Source organism: Nomascus leucogenys, chromosome 5 (assembly GCF_006542625.1).
Source record: "Nomascus leucogenys isolate Asia chromosome 5, Asia_NLE_v1, whole genome shotgun sequence".
NCBI classification, from domain to species: domain Eukaryota; kingdom Metazoa; phylum Chordata; class Mammalia; order Primates; family Hylobatidae; genus Nomascus; species Nomascus leucogenys.
This window is the reverse complement of record NC_044385.1, coordinates 38,788,181-38,807,730: the sequence shown is the minus strand read 5'-3', so window position 1 is coordinate 38,807,730 and position 19,550 is coordinate 38,788,181. Positions and strand designations below refer to the sequence as shown.

At 41.5% G+C, this 19,550-nt stretch overlaps 1 protein-coding gene across 3 annotated transcripts in view; it reads right to left on the bottom strand.

Annotated features, from left to right (window-relative positions):
• The window catches only part of FGGY (FGGY carbohydrate kinase domain containing), a 445,679-nt gene that overhangs the window by 414,889 nt on the left and 11,240 nt on the right, over nucleotides 1-19,550 (bottom strand). For all 3 annotated transcript variants that reach the window (XM_030812917.1, XM_003265147.4, XM_030812918.1), the window contains exon 2: nucleotides 5,717-5,931. In XM_030812917.1, the coding sequence (XP_030668777.1) occupies nucleotides 5,717-5,917 (201 nt within the window). In that variant the 5' untranslated portion in view covers nucleotides 5,918-5,931. The remainder of the gene's footprint in view (nucleotides 1-5,716; nucleotides 5,932-19,550) is intronic.

Genomic DNA, 19,550 nt, shown 5'->3' with positions numbered 1-19,550 from the left:
TGGAAATACCAAGCGAACTAGAATTAGAAGTGGACCCTGAAGATGAAATTGAATTGCTGTAATCTCATGATAAAATATGAACAGATGAGGGGTTGCTTCTTATGGATAAACAAAGGAAATGATTTCTTGAGATGGAATCTACTTCTGATAAAGATGATATGAACAATGTTGAAATGACAACAAACAATTTAGAATAGTACATAAACTTAGTTGATAAGGCTAAGGTCTGAAAGAACTGATTCCAATTTTGAAAGAAGTCCTGCCATGGATAAGATGCTATCAAACAACATTGCATGCTACAGAGAAATCTTTTGTGAAAGAAAGAGTCAATCAGTGCAGCAAACCTTACTTAAAAAGCTGCCTTACTTAAAAAAATTACCACAGCCACCCAACCTTCAGCAACCACCACCCTAATTAGTAAGCAGCTATCAACATCAAGGTAAAATCCTCCACCAGGAAAAAGACTACAACTCACTGAAGGCTTCGATGATCATTAACACATTTTTTGTCAATTTTTAAAAATTAAGTTATATACTTTTTTTAGACTAATGCTATTACACACTTAATAGACTGCAATATAATGTAAACATAACTTTCATATGCACTGAGAAACTCAAAAATTCATGTGAGCTTTACTGCAATATTCACCTCATTATGGTGGTCTGGAACTTAATTTATCATTGTGCCTGTAGTAGAGTGATAGATGTTGAAGGGTTGTAGCAAAAGAGTGACATGATCAGTTAGCACTAGAGGAAAAAAAACTGCTTCAAATGCAAGAATAGAGAAAAGAAAAATGAATATCATCAGTTACGTTCTTAGAATAATATTCCAGGCCGGGCGCGGTGGCTCACGCCTGTAATCCCAGCACTTTGGGAGGCCGAGGCAGGTGGATCACGAGGTCAGGAGATCGAGACCACGGTGAAACCCCGTCTCTACCAAAAATACAAAAAATTAGCTGGGCGCGGTGGCGGGTGCCTGTAGTCCCAGCTACTCGGGAGGCTGAGGCAGGAGAATGGCGTGAACCTGGGAGGCGGAGCTTGCAGTGAGCCGAGATCGTGCCACTGCACTCCAGCCTGGGTGATAGCGAGACTCCGTCTCAAAAAAAAAAAAAAAAAAAAAAAAAAAAAGAATAATATTCCATGCAAAATATAAAGGTATATGGTGCTAGAGATAGAGAGAATGCATAAGTTTGACCCATCTAAGTTCTGCCTTATCACATACCACCTGGGCGACCTTGGGAAAATCACTTAACTCTCTGGCCCTCAGTTTTTCAAACGTAAATGGGAATAACAACTCCTTCCCTACTTCACCCTGCAACAGCAATCAAATGAAAATGAAGATGCATTATAAACTATAATGGTTCTATGAATATAAGGTTAACATTATTGCTCAACCCCACATGTGGCTACTCTTTCTTCTGTCCCCCTCCCCACAACCATTACTCATATAGATAGCACCAAGATAGAACAAAATGGTACTTTACTGGCTTCATATGTGTTGTTTATTTTTCTCATACAATTAAGCTGTTTCATCTTTAAAAGCAGCAGACTTCTTGTATACCTCTCCTCTATATGCTCCAATGCTTAGCAAAGAGCATAGCACATAGTTAAGTGCTCAATAAATGTTTGCAGACTAAATGAAAGAATGATACTCAACAAACACCTGTTGGCTGAATGATTCCTCCAGCTTATCTTCTCCTTCTTCCTAAGAGAAGTTTAGTATGAATCATGCACTAATTTGAAATATTCTCGCCTTTTTGGAATGATTAAGATTTGTGGCTCCATAAAGGAAGCTTTAAAATCATGGACTGCGTATAACCTCTATGACTTGTGAGTTTCCATAAAATTTCTCTTAGGTGTGCTGGTTACCAGCCCAATAAAACCTGCCAAATTTAGGGGATGTGGGAAGGAAGACAAAGAGGAAGATTTGGAGCCGTCTCACCAGGGTTCTGGTCTTGTCTCTAATACTTGTTATAGTTCCAGAGCCTCAATTTCCTCATATTTCAAATAGGAAGAATAGTTGTCCTTCCTGCCCCACAGTGAAACTGAAACAAGATAAGGAATGCTAAATTGGATTTTGTCTTTTTGTTTTTAGCTCTAAGTAACATTCATTCAACAGCCATTAATTGAGCACCTAATTTGTGCCAGGCAATGTGTTAGATACTGGAGACACAAAGATGAATCTCTCTAAGAGCTCAACTCATAGTTTAAAAGGGACTAAACAAGCCAACAAGTAAAATGCAAAGATAAGGAGTAGAAAATGATCTGGGTGAAGATGGTGGGCTCTGGACAGTAGAGAGGGGCTTCTCACCCTTTCTTCTGAGGTTGGTAAAAAAGGGCATAGACTGTCAGAAGTCACCAAGACACTCAGGAGACAGGAATGTTTAAGTTTACTGTTTTCGTTGTTGTTATTGTTGTTTTTTGAGACGGAGTCTCACTCTGTCCCCCAGGCTGGAGTGCAATGGCGTGATCTCGGCTCACCGCAAGCTCCGCCTCCCAGATTCATGCCATTCTCCTGCTTCAGCCTCCCGAGTAGCTGGGACTACAGGCGCCTGCCACCACACCTGGCTTTTTTTTTTTTTTTTTTTTTTTTTTTTTTTGTATTTTTAGTAGAGACGGGGTTTCACCGTGTTAACCAGGATGGTCTCAATCTCCTGACCTCGTGATCCGCCCGCCTCGGCCTCCCAAAGTGCTGGGATTACAGGCGTGAGCCAGTGTGCCCGGCCTAAGCTTACTTTATAAGATGGTAATTGGGCAGGTGAGGAAGGTAAGTGAAGAGTATTCCAGACAATGTAAACAACAGAGATGTATCATTCATTTATGTACTCAACCAACATTAACTGAACACATTACAAGCAAAGAATTCTAGAGAAATACAGATAAACTAGATATAACCCCTGCTTAGGGGGCACACACTTCCCAGATGAGCAGGCAACCAGGTAAAGGCACTCGTAATCCTGGGTAACCTCATGATGCCCCATGTGTAGAAAATCTAAAAATTTCAGGCTGCTTCTTATCAGTTCCAGGTAGGGTCATGTGGAGGGAGATATGGCTGGAGAGAGACAAGGGACAGAGCATGACAGCAGTAGCAGTGGCAGGGGCAGCGTCCCCTTCTTCTTATTCAGGAGACCTCAGGCTGCTTACTGAACCTCTTCAAAGCTCATTGTTTTTCTATCTTCAAAACAGAACAGTCAAAACCACCTTAAAAAGTAGTTATCATAAGGATAAAATGAAGCGATGGGTAAAAGCTCTTCAGTATAGTACCTAGACCAGTGTGCCCAAGAACTGTTAGCTGTCTTTGTCATCATCATTGACACCACATTATCCTTACTGTTGCTTTAACTAAGAGGAAAGTCATCTCAGGCAATGTGAATGACTTAGGGAAAAGGAAGTAGAACAACTGCTCTGAAGCTCTCAACTTCCTGGAGTCCATGAGGAAGAAAAGACAGACCAGGACATATTTGATGCCACCCTTTGCCCTAGACCAGTGTTTCTCAAAGTCCTACGTAGAAAGAACCCTAACCAGGAGAGTGAATGAATATTCCCAAGAAGCGCCTCCCCCGCCGTAGACTTTGACTTTTCAGTATTTTATCTTAGAAATTCATTATCTTCTGTAATCTGCTCATTTTCTGTCACCATCAGCACCACCAAAGGAAACAACCCATACACATTTCTAGGCAATGTTATGACATTCTATGTGCATTAATTCATTTAATCCTCACAACAATCCTATGGAAGTAGGTACTAATGTCATTTCCATTTTACAGATAAGGAAACTGAAGCAAGAAACGTTAGGTAACTTGTCCAAGATCACAAACTAAAAAACGTTGTAAGTGGGATGTCAATCCAGGCAGTCTGGCTGCAGAATCTGTGCTCTATAACGGGTCACCTACCCCTCTCATTCCTATGGTGTTATTATCTAACATAAAAATGCTTCCCTCTTTAAGCCTCACACCAGCAATGATGTTCCACATAGATGTAACATGCTTATCCTATGGCTTCTGGCACATGCCCACATATCCATACTCCATGTGAGGAGAATCGCCTAAGACCCAAGGGCTTCATTTAGGTTTGCTATAGTGCAATAGCATTGCTATCGACAAATGTCCATGGTACTTATGCAGCTAACAGGGCTCAAACAGATGATAAGTTAGCCACCACTGGGAGATGATTAAAAATCTACCATTAAACCAGCTGTACTTAGAGTAGACCTTTTTTAAAGTAGCTTTTCATCAGGGGATTATATTTTCTTCTTGATAATTTCCTTAACAGCAAGCAAGGCTGTATGTTAAAAGAACAAAGAAGGCCCAAGTGCAAAGAGTAGAAGATTCTTACCAGATTGGGGCCTGAAAGGAGGGGAGAGGAGACGAAAATTAAACGGGCAAAAGAGAAGATGCATCCCTCTTTTATTCCTGTATAATGCTCTGGTACTCCTACCCACTCCCTCCTCTCTCTGCCTTCTCCGGGGGCACTAACAGCAGCCCAGAATTCATTAAAGTTTAAACAGACTGATCAATAGGGACAGAATGGTGAATTGTCCATCTGCAAATTACCAAGCATCTCATAAATATTTAAGGAACTAAACTAGGAACAGGGAAAAGAAGGAATCCAGGACTTTATTTTTCCCTACGGAAAAAAAGACAAAAGGATCTCTGTCATTACTGATCACCAAGATATAAAATCAAACAGTCAAGTGAAACTTTAAAAACAAACAAGAATTGTGAAGCATTGCTTCCCTTCCCAAGCCGGCAGGCTGCATCCAATCCAAGGCCACTCAGGGTGAACATATGCCTGGCATATATGGGAGACGCTCTAATCTGACTTCTTTGCTTTCTCAGAACACACCATGTTATCATGCCACCATGCCTTTGCATATGCTATTCCCTCTGCCCAAAATGCAGTTCCTCTCATCCTCATTTGTCCACTTGGAAGGCAGGAGAGTCCACTGATTAAGAGTGCACCTCTGAGGCAAAGGTATAGGAATGATACAATTGGACTTTGGGGACTCGAAGGAAAGCGCTGGGGGGTGGTGAGGAATAAAAGACTACACACTGGGTACAGTGTACACTGCTTAGGTGATGAGTGCACCAAAATCTCAGAAATCACCACTAAAGAACTTATGTAACCAAACACCACCTGTTCCCCAAAAACCCATTGAATTTTTTTAATTAAAAAAAAAAAAAAAAAAAAAAGAGCACACCTCTGGTGTCAGACTGCCTTGTTCTAGTCCTGCCTCTGCTACTTACTGTGTGAACTTGAGTAAGTTACCTAACTTCTGTGCCTACATTTCTCCCTCAATAAAACAGGGGTAGTGATAGTATTACCTTTACAGGATCATGTGAAGATGCAACTACACAGTGCAAGTTAACATATTTTACACAGCCTTTGGCACACATTAAAGGCATGGTAAATGTCAGTAAGGTCATCAGTGAATTCTTCCACATGTGGTCACACCTCAAGCTGTCCTGTCTTCCCTGAGCCCCCTCCGGTTAGCTCTTTCCCCAGCTCCAGCTATAGTTACTTTGTTCCCAGCTCTTACCATATATTAGCTGTTTATCAGTCTCTGCCAGTAGACTGGCAGCTCCTGAAGGGCAAGGCCTATGTCTTGTTTACTCTGCATCTAAAGTTACCCCAACATAGTTTACGGCACCAGATTGACACATGACACTCAGCAGGTAGGAACATGAACAAGAAGAGAACACCAGTTTTGCCCATACCTTTGTGACAACACAGCACGCAGCCCAGATGTCCTCAGAGGACTGCTCATGGTGGTTGAACTGGGGCTCCCACTTCTTAATTGGCTGGTCTGCAAAAGCCAACAGCACCCCACTCTGGTCCACCAGAGCTGCACGGACACTGCCTGTTCCAACGTCCACACCCACATAGTACCTCTCTGGTTTCTGTTCTCCACCAGACATTGCAGTTCATCCACCTGTAGTAAGCAAGTGTAAAAACCACATGAAGACCAAGTGGATCTGCAAAGACAGTCACAAAACATCTCAACAGTAGAAATAAAAGAGGTACCGCTACCTAACCGGTAGCCATTTGTTATTTATTCATCCAACAAACATTTTTAGTGATAACAGTATACTAATAAACATTGAGCTACTTGGTAGGTGAAAAGCACAGATATGGCCTCAGACATGGCATTTCCACTCTTGAGAGAGAGTCAGGATTTAAATACATAATTATTTAGGCAAAGTTGTGATGAGTTCTGTAAGGGCAAGTACAGGGTGGTAGGAGAACTTAGAATCTGGAGGCAATGGAGATGAGTTTCTTCTCAGTGAATTTCAATCAACAAGGAAAGAAGCCATGGTACTGAAAAGGAACCTTGCCCTCCTAGTGAGTCATTCATTCAACAATTACCTACTGAGTACCTCTTATGCGCAAGCACTGTGAAAAGTGCTTATGTCCCCTTTAATCCTCACCATGACTCCAGAAGGTGAGGCTATTTACATCTCTGTTTTACAGGTGGTCAAGGTGAGACTCCAAGAGATAAGCAACTTTTTGCTTAATGCTAGCTAGGTCTACTCATAAATTCAAACAGTAAATGTACATTATTATAATGATATACACTACAATGATTAAGAAACAAGTCTATGAGAAGTTAAGGAATTTAATCAGCTTCATTCAGGGGCAGCCTGGACCTAAAGTCCCACATTTGTGTAATCCCAAGTCTCATGCTCTTTCCTTTGTTTTCTTAAAAGCTTTCAGTATAGGTTTGGAGAAAAGGCAAATATATTGCAGCTTTGTCATGAAGTGACTGGGAATTGGGAAGGAACTCCGAGGAGACAAGATCAGGAATTAGTTAGACAATCTGTTTTCCCTACAGACCCCTTGTGAGTTACAAGGAAGTCTGACCAGAGAACACTCAGGAATTCTTTGGCCTTCATAGCTGCTCTAAGTCCCTTTGGTCAGATTAGCCGGCATGACATGGAATCTCATAGAGGCTTTTATTTTCCAGATTGGACTTTGAAAGAATAAGAACAAGCCCCCAAGACAACTGAGCAGGTGAATGCCTTACAACTCTCCAGGTGAGCTCAAGGCAGTCTTACCGCCCAGAGTCTAATTTCAACCTGGGCAACCTTCTGCATCCTTCAACTTCAGAAAGAAAATGTTTCCCTAGCCAAGTCAAACGTGGAGATTATGAAAGAAAATCAACCAGCAGATGTTCAGTTACTGCTTCCTAGATATTTACTTCAGTAAACAACAAATAAAACAATAAAAACAACTTCATTAAAAGTAATTGCTTCTGTCTTAATCGCAATGATTTCCCAACTGAACTGTCCCCCTTTTGGCTCTGTGGCTCATAAGCAGGTGAAAAACAAAATGGAGAAGCTACAGTGGTAACATTTGCTCCATTCGTCGGAGCTTCGTCAGACCCCCACTGGTGTGTAACCTCAACTTTTCTCCCTCGCTTACATTCCCCTTGGGGACCTCCATATGACCATTAGCACCAGTTTTCAAATCATTCATTCCTTCATTCATTCAACAGTAATACCTTTCTTCAAGCCATTATTTGAAGAAAACAAAACAGATAAAAACAGAGCTGCTCTGAAGCAAAGATCGCCCTTGCCCCACCCTCCAGCCCTTCCTCCCAGCAGTCCCTCTGCTAGGCCCTCTCTCAGGACAACAGAAAATCACCAGCTTTGAGCTGTGATATACCCCAGGGCCTCAGCACAGCATCTCACACCCTCCACAGGCTCCCTCTGCCTGCCATCCAGCCCTGCCTAATACAGTCCTGCTCATTCTCACTCCAGGCTACAGACATCCTCAAACTCCTCCTCATAGGCTCTCAATTGCCCCCAACTGCTAAAGGCTTCCCCAATCCTTTACTCATCCCTTCCTAATTCTCTCCTTTCCTTGTCTGCCTGGTGACCACGGAATTATATTTTAAGACCCAGGTCAGCCATCAATTCTCCTTGGAAAAGGCTTCCTTCCCTTTCTCCCCTTGCATACATACGAAGGATGCCAACATGGCATCGTGTCCCTGCTTTCTTTTAAAACTTATCACTCTGGAATCACAATTTTATTTTTCTTTCCATGTCTGTCTTCCTAACTGAATCTGAAAAAAATGAACTTATTGATTTCTGTATCCCAAGCTCCTTGCACAGTGTCTGGCACATAATAGGTTTTCAGTAAATGTTTACTGAATGAACAACTGAATCAGTGAATCAACAGAAATAAGGATAAACAGGTCCATGCCTTAATAGTTTGAATTTCTAAGTTTGTACTTACATGTGCTAGTGTTTTACCTTATTTTAATCTCTTATGACTCATTCTTCCAGTTCACAAATACTGTGTGCGACAACCACATTTTATTCATTCTACGGCACTCATTTTTCCATATTTAGCTTCTCTAAAATCAGTGCGAACCTTACAATCAATGGTATGTTACAATTAATTGGTATCATTTCCTTTCTTACTTCATGGTATAATAAATAATGGTGCATCTTACAATCGGTGACATCTGAGACTCAGAAGAAATGCAGAAGACAGGAACACCAGGAAGCCTGCTGAGGATACACTGATTGACAAAATAGGGGCAATGCCTTCACTGAGTTTCCTCAATTTTATCAGCTGCAAACAGGAAGAAGATTGAAGCTAGCCACTCTACCTTCCCTCTCACAGCTGTTACTTTACTTGGAATCCCCTCCTTGGCTTCCCACTGTCTCTACTGCAAGGGTCCGGGGTGCTGTTCCTTAACACTGATCCTAGCATGCTAACAACTCTTTGCCCTTGGCAAGACCTTTGCAAGACTACTATAAACACTTAGGAAGAAACAAAGAAATAAATAGGAAATGAAAAATCTATGCAATACCCTGGCTTACACAGACCTGGCCGGCCAGCATCCAGACTTGTCTCTACTCCAGCCAGCCCCGATGACAAGACAGATTCCCCATGGGGCTGGCCCACGTGCTCAGGCTTGGGTTCCTCACTTTTGACTCCCTCTCTGATGAAGAGAGTAATATGATAAAATACATCATCTTACCACCCTACCCACATCCTGATTCCTTTCCAGTAAAACCCAAAGAGGCAGATTTCCACTCTACAGTTGGCCCTGGGCTTGCTCCAGTTCTGGTTTCTGGAAGGAGCCCACCCTTCATGAGAGCCCCCTTCACATGGAGAATGGAGCTGTATGATTACAGTTAATTCCAGCTGCCGCCTGTGTCACAGCTGTAAGCCCAGTGCCTGGCATACAGCAGGAGCTCAGTAAGTCCTTATAACTCGGTGAATGGATGTCTTTAAAATTCATCACTGGGGAAATAAAAAAAGGTACCATGTTAACCATGTATCTGATATTCTGCTAAGCAGCGTGATTACAATGCCTGACCACAATTCTTGAAGACAGTAACTATGATCACTCCCATTTTACTGATGAGGAAATTGAGTCCTAGACAGGTAAAGTAACTTGCTCCAGTATGTCATATTACTAGGCAGTAATATAATTGACAGTAATCCATTCCCTCTGGTTCCATCAGCCCTAACCTTTCTCAGGATGCTCCACTGCCTCCTGCTATTCCTCTATTTACTAAATGCCCATTTGTCAAGGACTCTGCTGGGGGCCTCTGCCTGCTGTGCCTAAGGTTGGCTGACTCAGAACCCAGGCTGTTCATCTTCAGAGACTAACCCTTCCACAACACCAGGTGGCCTGCTTCTAGCAAAATATGGATTTCTATAACTTATTACCAGGGCACCATGCAGGAAACAGTCAAACCGTCCCAGCGTCGTTCACACACATCACCCAGTTCATGTTTTTCTATGAAATAGATCCTACTTGAATATTTCAGGTTCACCACTTTTCCCATTTATTATAGTTTTAACTGATCTCTGTGATTATTTCCATACCTGGAACCTGAAAGCAGGGATGTTCAAGACCTTGGGCAGCTTCCCTGAAATTCGACCTGTCAGCTCCAGCAAAGGATTTTCTGCATCATAGGTCCCCTGCTCTTCCCCCTCTATGCCCTTTGTTCCTGGGTCATGAATATGATCTGCTGCGTCCTAGACTCCTAATCTTATGCAACCAGTACCCCTTGGCCTCAAAAAGTAAAGTAACTGTAAAGTGGAAAACATTATTCCTTTTTCTAGTTTGTAAAGAAAACAAGGATAAGGATCATCATCGTGTCACTTATTCCCACACAATGCTAATCTCATTCACAGAAACCCAATCAGTTTGGTAAACCTATCACCACTTTATTATACCTCAGCAGGGTGGAGTAATTTGCCCAAAGTGCCACAAACAGTAAATGGCATCAGAATTTGAAGCACAGTCTCTTGTGGCAAGTTTAGGGCTCCTTCCACAACATCCAGCTAAAACTGAAAGCCAAACCCTTTGATTACTTCTTCAATAAGAACAACAAATGCAGCAAGAAATATCTATTGAGCTCTGAGCTGCAGATCACCATGTGACTCCATGATTTCATTTAATCCTTAGAGCAACCCTGTGAGGTAGGCAGTATGAGCCCCATTTCCCAGCTCAGGAAAAGTGAGGTTCTCAGATAGGAAGCTGTTTAAAGTTGCATGGTACAGAAGCAGAGGGGCTGGGGTTTGAGGCTAAGGCAGTGTGACTCCAAAGACCACATTATGAATGGTGAGAGTCAGAACTGGGGTTTCATTTCATTCTTTTTAGGCAAAGATAAATACTCTAAAAAGAAAAACAGCTGTTAGGGATATGGGGAGGGTGGTCAGGCGGAAAGAAATGAGAGCATGGACTGTGGACGGCCAAGAGAAAGAAAAATAACAGAAATTCAAGCTGTGCTGCACACAAGTCCTGAGACATACCTAACTTCTCAGTCTACAAGACATTTCAAAGCACAGAAACAGCCTCCTGTCCAAGTCCTCGGCATGGACTGGACTGACTTTTAGCCCCTATTTATGATCAAAAGACTGTTCTGTATAAATATTTATACAGTTCATTAAATAATAGCCTGTATAAATATTGTTAGAAATGTGCCACAGGAAACCACAGACTTTGTGGCTGATTCTTCAGCAAATGTGCAAACCGCTCAAATGCAGTGTGAAAAAAGGAAAAGGGGATCTGGAAATAGAGGGCTGTCCTTTGCAAATGGATTTTAGCAATCCTAAGAAGGGGGTACAAGCTACAAATACTCAGCTAAAAACCGATCATGTGGGGATTGTTCTTTTATACTTTTCCCCTTCTTTCCCTCTGAAGCATCTAAGAGCATTAAGATTGCTGCCTATGATGACAATCTCCCAGGAGTGGATGAGCTTACCCTATTTCTTAAGGAGCCACTCCTCCAGGATTTATTTGGTGACAGTGCACAGAAGCAGTGTCCCGGAAATCTGGAAAGGAATTCAGTATCCTCTTTCAACTTTGATCTTTGGACTTTGCTGGGAGTTGATATACACAAGTCCTGTGCAATTTATTTAGTTAGTTATACTGCAATCAGGGATTTGCTAAGATTGGGAAGAAAAAAGATGAACAATGATAAGCTTGCCCACCTCAGTCTTCTTAACAGAAATGACTGAATATCACTTTCAACAATTCTCACATGCTCTAAGATGGTGGGAAAATTTGAAATGAGAAGGAAAGAGCTGATTTGGCAATAATAGTTGGTTCTCTATGGGCTCTACCAACAATACACAGGAAGAAAAGACCAGCTTGCTAACCAAAACTTTACCTCTAAACATGAAAATTTCTTCAGGCCTCCTCTTCAGTTCTTTTTCAGCCTTTCCCTCCAAGGGGAGACATTTCTAAAAGTTTTAAGGTTGCCAAGACTGGCTCAAAAGAAACCCAAACACTTCCATGGTTCCCCAAACTTTTAGAGTCTGTAGCAATGGCACAACACATTTTTCATCTAGACATACCTGTGGCTTGGCGTAGTCTGTAAAAACGCGTATAAGCATATTTTCAGTCAAGTGCTCATTTTGTGGCATCCAAAAGAAGGAAGGGAGTAAGCAGGGAATCCATTCCCTGAATACTGAGAAGTTGAACCAGACCCTTATCTAACTCCTGGAAGAGCAGAACAATCTTTTATTCATCACTGATGTCTAACACCAATGCCTAACAAAGGACCTGGCTTGTCGCAGATCAAGAAAAATTCAAAAGAATCCGAGGAAAAGGAAAAGAGGGGGAAAGGAAAGGGAAGTGTGGTGGGGAGAGGGAAAGAAGGGAAATGGGGGAAAGAAGTGGGGGAAGGAGAGGAGAAAAGAGAAGGGAGGATGTGCAAGGAGGAAACTGAACTGGCAGTTAAGTGGAAGCCTGAGTGATTCACAGATAAGAAACTAAGAAATACCTTGATTGATGGGAGGAGGGGAGAAAGAAAAAAAAAGCGGACATATACCTTGGCTAACAAATGACATCCACTAAATTCTTCCTGCCCCAGAGAAGTCTATTAACATAATGCAGAGAAGGAACAGATTATGAAAATGTCAGTTCTCAGAGACCCAGATGTAAATCCAAAGAAACAAAACACAAACCAACAAAACCCTTTCTCTACTCTGAGGGTCAGCCACACTCACACCTGGAATGTTTCCTGTCACCAATTGGAAAGACCTCAAGAGCCCCAGCACTAAGAAGTTCACATGTGGAACCCATGACATGTAGGTTCCTCAAGCCAGCTGGCTAACAGGCTCTGAAGATCCCAGACACCATAGAACTTGAGAAAACACCATCACACACATAGTCTCTGAGCCCAGAAGTTCTCAAAAGAAGCTCCAACATGGAGTGCAGAAGTCACCCTGCTAAGCAATGCAGGACTGTGTCTTGACAACTGAGGACATAAGCTAGGTCTGTCTTATGCACCTCTGTATCCCCAGTGCATACACACACAAATAAATTTGGTATGCAGTAGGTACTCAATAAGGAGCTGAAGAATGGAATAACAAATAGTCACAGCATTTGGGAGAAACGAAGGCGATTCTTCTCCACAACACTAAAAAATAAATCAGTATCAGGGTCACCATATTCGATTCAGAATAGGAAACCAGATGCTTGTCCCATCTGTGTCTACCACTGACTCACTTGGGGTAAGTCTCTTCACTGATGTCTCTCTTCACAGGTATGAGACTCATGAATTCTATACAACTATTCCAAGGGGTTGTTGTGAGGATTAAAGGAAATAATGAACACAGAGAGCCCTTTAAAAGGGCAATTCCTTTCTAACCAGAAAGAATCAATGGCACTGGGAGGCACAGAAGGGAAATTTGGGTGTAACAGTATAGCATCAACCCAGACACTCTACAGCCTTCTTACTCAAAGTGTGGGCCTCAAATCAACCTTCACCTCCAACACTGAATCACCTCCTGAAACCCACATCTTTTTAAAAAAATTTTTATTAGGCCGGGTGCAGTGGCTCACGCCTGTAATCCCAGCACTTTGGGAGGCCAAGACGGGCGGATCACGAAGTCAGGAGATCGAGACCATCCTGGCTAACACGGTGAAACCCCGTCTCTACTAAAAATACAAAAAATTAGCCAGGTGTGGTGGCGGGCACCTGTAGTCCCAGCTACTCGGGAGGCTGAAGCAGGAGAATGGCGTGAACCTGGGAGGCGGAGCTTGCAGTGAGCGAGATTGCGCCACCGCACTCCAGCCTGGGCAACACAACAAAGCGAGACTCTGTCTCAAAAAAAAAGAAAAAAATAATTTCCGTAGGTTTTTGGGAACAGGTGGTGTTCGGTTACATGAGTAAGTTCTTTAGTGGTGATATGTGAGATCTGGATGTACCCATCACCCGAGCAGTATACAATGAACTTTGTTTGCAGTCTTATATCCCTCACTCCCTTCCCACTCTTTCCCACTGAGTCCCCAACGTTCATTGTGTCATTCTTATGTCTTTGCATCCTCACAGCTTAGCTCCCACTTACGAGTGAGAACACATAATGTTTGGTTTTCCATTCCTGAGTTACTGCACTTAGAATAATAGTCTCCAATCCCATCCAGGTTGCCGAGAATGCCATTAATTCATTCCTTTTTATGGCTGGGTAGTATTCCATCGTGTGTGTGTGTGTGTGTGTCTGTATATATATATATGTGTATATATATATGTATATACATATATATATGTATACACATATATATACAGACACACACACACATATATACACATATATATATGTATATATATATGTCACAGTTTCTTTATCCACTTATTGATTGATGGGCATTTAGGTTGTTTTCACATTTTTGCAATTGCTGACACCCACATCTTTTAATATGTGTTATCTATATCTAGGCATTCTTGCCATATCTAACAGCTTGATTTCCAGTAAACAAATAAATATTAAGTGCTTTCACTATGCCAGGATGCTAGGAATAAGAGGCGGAAAAATACATTATCTCTAATTTTAACAAACTGACAGTCTAATGTTATGGTCTGAATGCTTGTGTCCTCCAAAAATGTATGTGTTGAAACCTAACTCCTAAGGTGATGGTATTAAAAAGTGGGAAGTTTGGGAGATGATGAGGTCATGAAAAAGGAGCATTGATGAACAGGATTAGTATCCTCATAAAAGAGGCCCAAGGAAGACTCTTGCCCCTTCTACCATGTGAGGACGCAGCAACAAGTCAGCAGTTAATGGAGGTACCAGCTTACTGCTTTCATTACTGTTCCAACAGTTCTGACCAACTAGGTCAGAAACTCAGTATTTTTCAGGGTTTGGGGGATCGTTATGCTCTTTACTGAGCCCATTTTTAAAGACTAACAAGAGGTGATTGGAAGAGGGACATGGTATTAAATCAGAAAGACAGTAGAAAAGTTGACTACCCTTTTAAATTTAAAGTTGGATTCCAAAAGGCAGAAAAGACAGAACCTACCAAATCCCCATGCGTGCCTCACAATGTGGCAGCCACAAGAATCCAAACTGAGCCCGTTTTGGATGGTGAACCATCTTGAATGGTGGCCAAAAACCATCACCTTCCAAGAGCCACACAGGTAATGTCCAACAGCAGTCACAAGGGAAACATAAAACCCAAACTTGACTGAAGCCAAATGCACAGAACAGGTCCTAAAGATATCATGGATGAAAAAATCTGACTCATCAAATGACATCCCCAAACTCCACCAACAAACATCCCCTTAAAGAAATTAAACTTCAGATCTCCCATACCATCTTCCATAAAACCCTGCTTACTCCCTCCCAAGGGTTCTGTTCAACCTTGTGTGCCAATAAAGCACATTTACTTGTTTATAATGCCTTCTTCTGTTGACCTACCAAGCCATTCCCTTTACAGAAAAAAGAAGAGGACAATCCACATTTATAACACCTACCAAAGTATATGTTGTTTCTCCCATCTACATAAGGAAACTGAAATGCCAAAAGAGTCAATATCCTGTTGACAGTCACAAAGCCCTTAGAGGGACAAAGCCATATTAAAGTTCAGGTTTGCCAGAAGCAACTGCAAAAAATGCCAAAATTGACAGATGGGATCTAATTAAACTAAAGAGTTTCTGCAGAGCAAAAGAAGCTATCAGCAGAGTGAACAGGCAACTTACAGAATGGGAGAAAATTTCTGCAATCTACCCATCTGACAAAGAAGTAATATCCAGAATTTACAGGGAACTTAAGCAAATTTGCAAGACAAAAACAAACAACCCCATCAAACAGTGGGAAAGGATATAAACAGACACTTCTCAAAAGAAGACCATTTACCCAGCCAACAAACATATTTTAAAAAGCTCGACATCACTGATCATTAGAGAAATGCAAATCAAAACCACAACGAGATACTATCTCATGCCAGTCAGAATGGTGATTATTAAAAAGCCAAGAAACAATAGATGCTGGCGAGGCTATGGAGAAATAGGAATGCTTTTACACTGTTAGTGGGAATGCAAATTAGTTCAACCATTGTGGAAGAGTGGAAGGCAGTATAGTGATTCCTCAAGGATCTAGAACCAGAAATACCACTTGACCCAGCAATCCCATTACTGGGTATATACCCAAAGTAATATAAATCACTCTACTGTAAAGACACATGCACACGTGTGTTTACTGCAGCACTGTTTACAATGGCAAAGTCATAGAACCAACCCAAATACTTATCAATGATAGACTGGATAAAGAAAATGTGGTACATATATACCATGGAATACTATGCAACCATAAAAAGGAATGAGATTATGTCCTTCGCAGGGATATGAATGAAGCTGGAAGCCAACATCCTCAGCAAACTAACACAGGAACAGAAAACCAAACACCACATGTTCTCACTCATAAGTGGGAGCTGAACAATGAGATCACATGGACACAGGGAGGGGAACAACACACACTAGGGTCTGCTGGGGGGTGGGGGGATGAGGGGAGGGAACTTAGAGGACCAGTCAATAGGTGCAGCAAATCACCATGGCACACGTATACCTATGTAACAAACCTGCAGGTTCTACACATGTATCCTGGAACTGAAAGTAAAATATTGAAAAAAAAAAAACCTTTAAAAAAAAAAAAATTTCAAGTTATAAGCCAGAGCTGAACTCTTTCTACCACTCCTGAAATGACTTGGCTTTCCACACTAACCAAGCTGCCTGTGTCCTGGGCACACACAGAATGAAGTTTCAAATCTGTTAATCCTGTGAAGCCTTCTCAGATGATCATTAGAAATGCCTTCTCTATGATCCAGTTAATACAGACTACCTGATGTCATGATAAATCCTACTGTGGGAAACATTAGATATTAACTGAAAATGCTCTGCCCCCTACCTTCCTTGTATGAGCACAATGTATTGTAATGCAGTAGTAAGGGGAATTACTGGGTTGTGGAGGAGGAGAGGATTATTAATATATAAAATAGTCAAATATCTCTTAAAATAAAAAGACCCTAAAAAACTTTCTTCCTCTGCAGAGTTCTAGCAGCATTATGAGCAAGCCTTCTACATGGCTTGTGGCTGAAGCACCATGCTCCTCTTTGGAGCAGTCTCCCTCCCAAGCAGGGGGCTCCATTTAAATAGGAACACACACCGAGGAGAGAAGGATGATGGAGAGAGGGTCCACTCGACAAGTGAATCAACAGAGTCAGTCCATCTTCTACAAACCCAACGGACACCCGAGTTCCCTAAATGCAGACATTTAAATGTGATAGTTTCTTACTCCTGTGCCTGGACCCTGGAGACAGAAAGGGAGATAGTGGGGGGACAGGGGGAGTCATTTCCTAAATGCAGAGATTTCATTTTAATCCCTAATATGCCAATTACAAAACTAGGCCCATAATGGGGAAATGATATGCAAATTTAGTGATTTGTTCTTACAGACTCCTCCTTTTGAAATGTGAATTCCTGACCTCTGTTTGAGTTCTGAATAATTTAAACATATACATATAGTTTCTCCCCTCATTGCTTTCTTCTTCAAGAGGTTGCTGTTGATTTGCTGACATAATTAACTATGAAATGATTTTCTACAGAACCAGACCTCCAAAGCAATGCTATTATCATTAGCATATTGGCCGAAATCCACAGTTTTTCCCAGAAAGTCACTCAAATTAAAACAACAAAAGAACCCACCAACCTTACTGACTGCTGTAAGATCTCGGCAAATTCAGGAGGAGCTGAGGACAGTATCAGGTAAAGCAACAAAATCCATTCTCCATGCGATCATGCAAAATTCCCTCCTCAGAGACAATGCCAAGCCACAGATGGGTTGAAGTCTTTGGCCCACTCTTATGTTTACCAGTTTATGAAGCCTGGTCTGGTAGCTTTTTTTTTTTTTCCTCACTCTGTCACCCATGCTGGAGTGCGGTAGTGCAATCTCCACTCACTGCAGCCTCTGCCTCTCAGGTTTCAAGCAATTCTCTTGCCTCAGACTCCCAGGTAGCTGGGATTACAGGCACACACCACCACACCCAGCTAATTTGTTTTTGTATTTTTAGTAGAGACAAGGTTTTGCCATGTTGCTCAGAATGGTCTCGAATTCCTGGCCTTAAGTGATCTGCCCACCTTGGCCTCCCAAAGTGCTGGAATTACAGGCAAGAGCCACCACGCTTGGCCCTGGTCTGGCAGCTTTAAGGCCGAAGGTGAAAGGACTAAAGAATGAATTATTTGGAGATTAAACATTAGACTTGACCATTCCACAAACATGGCTCTGTCAAAAGTACCACGAACCAAAGTACAAGCTTAAACAGCACCAATGCTTCTTTGCCCAAAATAAAGCCCAATATCTTTATTTGACCCACAAGGACCTCTAAGCTCAGGCCCCTGCCTGCCTCTCTAACCTTAGCTCCCTGCCTCTCTCCCTAACCTCAACCTTCATACTTCAATGCTACAAAACTACTAGAAACTATTCAAAGGAAGGCTTGGTGCTTTTGTTCATACTGTTCCCTCTACCTGTAATGCAAAGAACACAAACTTATAGTTCATAGAAAAATACATAGGAATCTTTCAACTCACAAATAGTGTAGTAATATAAATCAAAACAACACTAAGATATAATTTTACACCTAACAAATAGGAACTTGAAAATTTTGATAATACCCACTGGCAAAAGTGTTGGGAAACAGGCTATTTCATACACTTTTCATAGAAGAGTGATTCTATCTTTGATAGAATAATTTAGTACTATCTATCCATTTTTAAAATCAAGTCTTTTACCCAACAGTTTGACTTCTAAGAATTTATCTTCTAAGAATTTATGCACTGACTCACCATAAAGATACAAAAAAACATCCACCACAACCTTTTTTTGTAAATGCAAGAACATACCCACAAACACCCTGGAAGCAAATTACATGATTATTAATAGGGGACTTCTAAAATTGAGAGCTGTTGAATGAGAAAAAAAGAAAGCTGCTAATTATATATTATTAACTAAAAAAGCAAGTTCTTAGATGATACAGTATGACCCCATTTGTATTATTTTTTAATAAAGAATAGAGCAAAAGCTTTATTTTCTTCATGCAATACAGTGGTTCTCAAAGTTTTATTTTCTCAAATTTTAACAGGGTCATTCGTGGTCTCTAGAAGAGCAGCAGCATTAGTATCACCAGGGAACTTGGTAGAAATTCAAAGTCAGGCCCCCTTCCAGCTCCAATGACTCAGAAACACTGGGGTGGGTTTCAGCAGTCTGTGCTTTAAAAAGGCCTCCAGGTGATCCTGGTGGATGCTAGAGTTTGAGAACCACTGTACTGTATAAAGACCTATCATAAAAGATTTCAGGAAACACACACAAAACCTGCTTACTGCAATGACATCCAGCAAAAAGAAATATAGTGGAGGTTTGGAGGCCATTTACCTGTCCCTCTCTGTGCTGTCTAAATGTTCTCAATGAGCAGCTATTACAGTAATAGGAAGGAAGACCTTCTCTGTATTGAGTTGAACTGTGCTTAGTATAGCTTCTACCCTCTAGTCCTAATTTTTATCCCAAAGGATCATCCAAACAGCCTTTTCTACCCTTATACATGGGCTACCCTTTCAAATGTTTTAAGACGACTCTCATGACCTCCTGTTGGGTCTTCTTTTCTCCATGCTATACATTTTCAGTTCCTGTAACTTTCCTCCATGACGTGGCTTTTTTTCCACAATAAAAAGAGAAGCAGCAGCATTAAGAGGCGCTGACCATATTTAACTAGAATGATCTTCAGTCACCCATGTTTCCACATGACAC